A 4872-nucleotide genomic window follows, 5' to 3' on the forward strand; every position below is an offset into this window, starting at 1 on the left:
AAATGGCGGGTCCTATTGACTGCGATCAACCTCAAGACAGAAACTGTGGACGAGGTGATCAAAGCGTGCGTGGTACTCCACAATTTTGTTATCTGCAAGGAACCCATTTCCATTGAGGACACCTCTGAAGAAACCACCTTGCAAGATTACCATGACATTACCACTAGAAGTTCTGTGACGGTTTCAGTAATGAGGGACAATTTTGCACTATACTTTATGTCACCTCAAGGCAGAGTACACTGGCAGGATGACAGAGTGTGAAAGATTTGTGCCCTAACCAAACTTGTGTACCTTCTGTACCAACAGTATATACCTTTGCCAACCAAAGTTGGCTATCTTGTCATGGTCTCTATTTTTAGCTTTAGGCCACAGGTGTGTACCTGGTTGTGTTTTATGCAAAGTATTTCACCTTTTAACAAAAGTTGTGTACATTGTTAGGAAATCACCAACAATAAACACAACTTTTTAGGTGAAATACTTTGCTTCAAACACAACCAGGAACACAACTGTGGCAAAAAGCTAAAATTTACCCACAGTTATATACCTGGTTTTGAATACCTTTTTACCTTTTAAATACCCTGTATTTAACCTTTTTTTTAAACATATTTCGCCGCAGAAAGAAATGACAGACAACCAGTGTAAACAATAATTTAACTTTTATTTAAAATATTTTTTTTGTGTAAACTGTTTTTAAAGTTAAAAAAAACTTTTTTAATAAAGGTTTGAAACCAACCAAATGGGCATTTTTATTACAAAAAAAACATTATAACTCGGTGTAGTGTGGGGTGGAAATACTGCTGGAGGGGCTGCGGGACACTTCGACAATGGGAGTGTGGAGAGAGGACTGGGATCGTGGTGGGGAAGGAACAGTTAGAGGTGATGGTGTGGAAAAAGCTACAGAATGGGTGGACATGTGGGAGGCAGAAGAGGTGGTGGGCAGTGGAGTGGAGGGTTGGGCAGGGACTGTAGGAGCAGATGATGTTGATGGAAAGTTGTATGGGGAAGGAGTTTGGTACGGGGAAGGAGTTTGGTACGGGGAAGGAGTTTGGTACGGGGCAGGTTGCTGGAAGTGGGGAGATGTCTGGTACTGGGGAGGTTGCTGGTACTGGGAAGGTTGCTGGTACTGGTGAGGTTGCTGGTATGTAATAGGAGGGGGAGGATGGAAAGTGGCTGGAGGGGGTGCAGATGTAATAGGAGGGGGAGGATGGAAAGTGGCTGGAGGGGGTGCAGATGTAATAGGAGGGGGAGGATGGAAAGTGGCTGGAGGGGGTGCAGGTGGAGGAACTACAGTGGTGGGAGGTGGAGGTTGGGAGGTAACCTGCTGTAGAGCACCGTGGCACGAATGCATTACATGCATCTGCTGGGTAGGAGATAGTGTTGCCATGCGCTCCACAACAGACCTGAAAAAGGTGTGGTTTGGCGAAGATCTTGCTTCTGAATGCATGGTTTGCAGAAGTGTCTTCACCTCCAGAATGCTGGAGTTGATCTGCTGAAAGCCTGCGGAGATTTGCTCTGACAAGACTTTTAGACAGTTCTGGAAAGATGCATTCAGATGCAAGAACTCTGGCGCATAACTCTTTTCCTGACCCCTCTGCCGCTGCCGCCCAGTACCCGCAGGTGTACTAGAGGTGGCAGGGGCAGAAGGGTGGGGTAAAGGGAAAGCGATCTCCTCACCAGCAGCTTCATGTAATGTAGGCGGCCACGATGCTCCTGTGCTGGTGCTGGTGGATGGGACAGATGGGTCGAATGTGTGGGAAGGCTGGGAAGGTGCAGATGTACCAGGGCGGTCGAAGTGTCCCTCGGTGCCGGTCTCCTCAGGGATCGCCTCAGAAGGGTCCAATCGTGCAGGCTCCCGAGTGCTGCTCACCGTGCTGTGGAACAAAGAGAAAAAAAAACAATTAAAATAGTGACATGGTATGGCCCTGGCTGAAAAAAAAAAGTTACATGTAAACATTTTTTTGTCACATGTGGTGTGTAATATTTACCTTCTGGTGAGCATTGTCTCCCGGAGGAACGACAGGGCTCGTGCGTACTTGTACTTGCTCCTGCGTCCTCCAGATCCACTCGGGGCCCGCATCTCTTTATTGAACTCCTTCTTGAAACGATCCCTCACAGACCGCCACCGCTTCACAATTCTCTCCCCTGAAACGAGAAAGGACAAAGTGGTTAGTATACAACATCAGTGTTTCCCAAACTCCAGTCCTCATGGTCCCCAGGGGTCATGTTTTCAGGATTTCCAAAGTAAATAGAAATCCTGAACACATGATCCGTGGGGACCACGAGGACTGGAGTTCGGGAAACACTGGTTTAAATCAAGCAACCGGTACTGTATATACTTACGCTCTTTAATCTGGGCCCGAGCTTCGAGGTCCTCCCAGCGGTCCACAAGGAGCGAACAGATTTCCTCCCAGAGTCGTCGGGTAACGATCAGGTCAGCGTGGCGGCGGTCAGCCATATTCCAGAGCGGCTCCCTTTCTCTGATGAGATCGATGAGGCGGTCCACATCAATCCCTCCATCCTCACCGTCAGAGTCGGGAGCACGCTGTGAAGGCTGTTAAAGAAAAAGACAAAAATAACATAATTAGCCTCCACAAAAGAAATGAAATAAAAAGTGCAAAAAAAACAAAGCAAAAATATTTATACTTACACGCTGGTGACCGCCGCATTGCTGTCGCCGACGACCCTGGGAGGCACTGCGAGGACCTCTTGGCCGAGCACCAGATTGGGAAGACTAGAGAAGAAAACAAAAAATGTTATGTCTTTGGATGTAGGCATTTGTTTGCTGTGTGTGGTCTGCAGAACATTGTTTTCTATGTGTTGTGTGTAGTGTGATGTTGTGTTTCTGCGTTTGATGCAAAAAACTTACCAATTGTGAGCCCACTCCAAGTGTCTGTCCACCCCTTCCTTCTTCTTCTGGGAGCTCCTCTTCATCTTGTGATTCCTGTTTTGAAATAAAAGGCAATGAATACACATATATTACAGAGATGATGGATTTTGGAAATAAAAACTTACCGTCAAACGCTGACGATGCGAGGGAGGGCTCCCAGAAGATGTGCTGTCTTCCTCATGGCCAGACTCCATGGCTGTGGGTGGTGTTTCTGCTGCTGCCATTGCTGCTGCTGCATCTATTGGGCGGCTGTTGAATAAAGAGAAACAAAGGGCCAATGAATATCTTGATATTCCATAGCCCTAGTTTGGAGGAATGGGGGATTTGATAATTACCGTCTCTCATCTGCTGCTGGACTCCCCTCCCGTTGTTCAGCATGCTGCTCCATTTGGGGTGGTGCTGATGGTGCTGCTGCTGCAGATGTCTGCTGCCTTCTCCTGCTCCTGGTTCTTGGCTTGGGTGGCATGTTGGGTGTGGCTGAGGGTCCCACTGTCTTGCTTTTATATATGTCCTGTGGGCAGAGCTACTGAGCATGCTCAGACCAAAGAAACCGGATCCGGCGCATTCCGGCGCTCATAGGCTTTCATTGTATGAAAAAGCCGGACACGTCGGATCCGGCGTGTCCGGCTTTTTCGCCGGAGACAAAAAACGTTACAGTAGCCGTTTTTTCCAGACGCCGGCTCGCGTCACATTGCCGGATCCGGCGAAAATCGGATCAAACGCATGGCCATCCGGCTCGATCCGGCTCTAATGCAAGTCAATGGGGGGGAAACCGGATCCGGCATTGCATTTCGCCGGATCCGGTTTTAGTCAAAAGCGCCGGATCGCGCCTGACCCCGAAAACCTGATGTGTGAAAGAGGCCTTACTCAAACCCCGCGTCATGCAAGCCTCAACCCATTGTCAGGGACTGAGGCTCTGGCCTTTCTTGGCAGATCACAAAGTCTGTGAAGTGAAGCTGTAGATAAGAGAAAATTAATTCAAATATACTATATCATCATTTTGGCAATGTATCCTATACAGTCCAGTAATATACAGACATTCAGAGAAAAACAAACTGAAGGTGACATTAGGACCATCAGTGGAGCCAGGGGGATGCAGAAAATTTTACTCACGTGATTTACTCCTCCTTACTAGTTTGAGATATTGTAAGTTCCCTCTAACTGTCAGATTTATGAGTCAGACTACTCCACAACAGTGTTTGCAATCTCTTAAGTGAGCTTTTTAATTTAGATTCAATATGGAGCATGAGCAAGCTGTCATAAAACAACAATCTCAATTTGGACTTTGTATGTATGTTTGCATTTATATTGCTAAAAAGTCAAGTCACAACCATTGTTATTCTCCCAGCATAAGCACAGAGGTTTGGGGGTCTTTATTAACCCCTTAACGACCGCCGATATGCCTTTTAACGGCGGTAATTAAGGGTACTTAAACCACAGCGCCGTGAATTCACGGCGCTGTGGAGTAAGTAAATAGCGCCCCCCAGTGTCAGGATTTTCTCCAGGGTCTCGGCTGCAGGGGGTAGCCGAGACCCCAGAGAACATGAATCGGGTTGGTTTTTGCTGACCCCGCTTTTGCGATCGCCTTTATTAACACTATAACGGCGACCGCAAAAAAAAGCCGCGATTTTGCATTTAATTTCTCTTTCCTCTGATGTGATCGCACATCAGAGAAGAGAGAAAGAGGGTCCTCGATCCCCCGGTACCTCTCCATGGTCCAGGGTCCCCTCCCGGTGGTCCTGTGTCCCACCGGCATCCTCCGGTGGGCGCCACCATCTTGGATCCGGAGAAAATGGCGGGTGCATGCGCAGTGTGCCCGCCGGGAATCTTCAGGCTCCGGCTGGCAGATTCCATTCATTCATTTTGATCACTATGATAAACTATCATAGTGATCAAAATAAAAAAATAGTAAATCACCCCCCCCTGTTTATCACCCCCTTAGTTAGGCAAACATAATGAAATAAAGAAAATATTTTTTTTTTCAT

At 47.4% G+C, this 4872-nt stretch overlaps 1 protein-coding gene across 1 annotated transcript; it reads right to left on the reverse strand.

Annotated features, from left to right (window-relative positions):
- Positions 1–763: 763 nt before the first annotated feature.
- LOC141052823 (uncharacterized) lies at positions 764–3444 on the reverse strand. Its single transcript, XM_073550120.1, has 2 exons — positions 1986–3444; positions 764–1871 (listed from the first exon to the last, which is right to left on the reverse strand). The coding sequence occupies exons 1-2, from the start codon at positions 2075–2077 to the stop codon at positions 764–766; spliced, it is 1200 nt and encodes a 399-aa protein (XP_073406221.1). The 5' UTR covers positions 2078–3444.
- Positions 3445–4872: the final 1428 nt, after the last annotated feature.

The sequence above is a fragment of the Dendrobates tinctorius genome, unplaced genomic scaffold (assembly GCF_039654945.1).
Source record: "Dendrobates tinctorius isolate UK_male_01 unplaced genomic scaffold, ASM3965494v1 ptg000163l, whole genome shotgun sequence".
Classification (NCBI taxonomy): domain Eukaryota; kingdom Metazoa; phylum Chordata; class Amphibia; order Anura; family Dendrobatidae; genus Dendrobates; species Dendrobates tinctorius.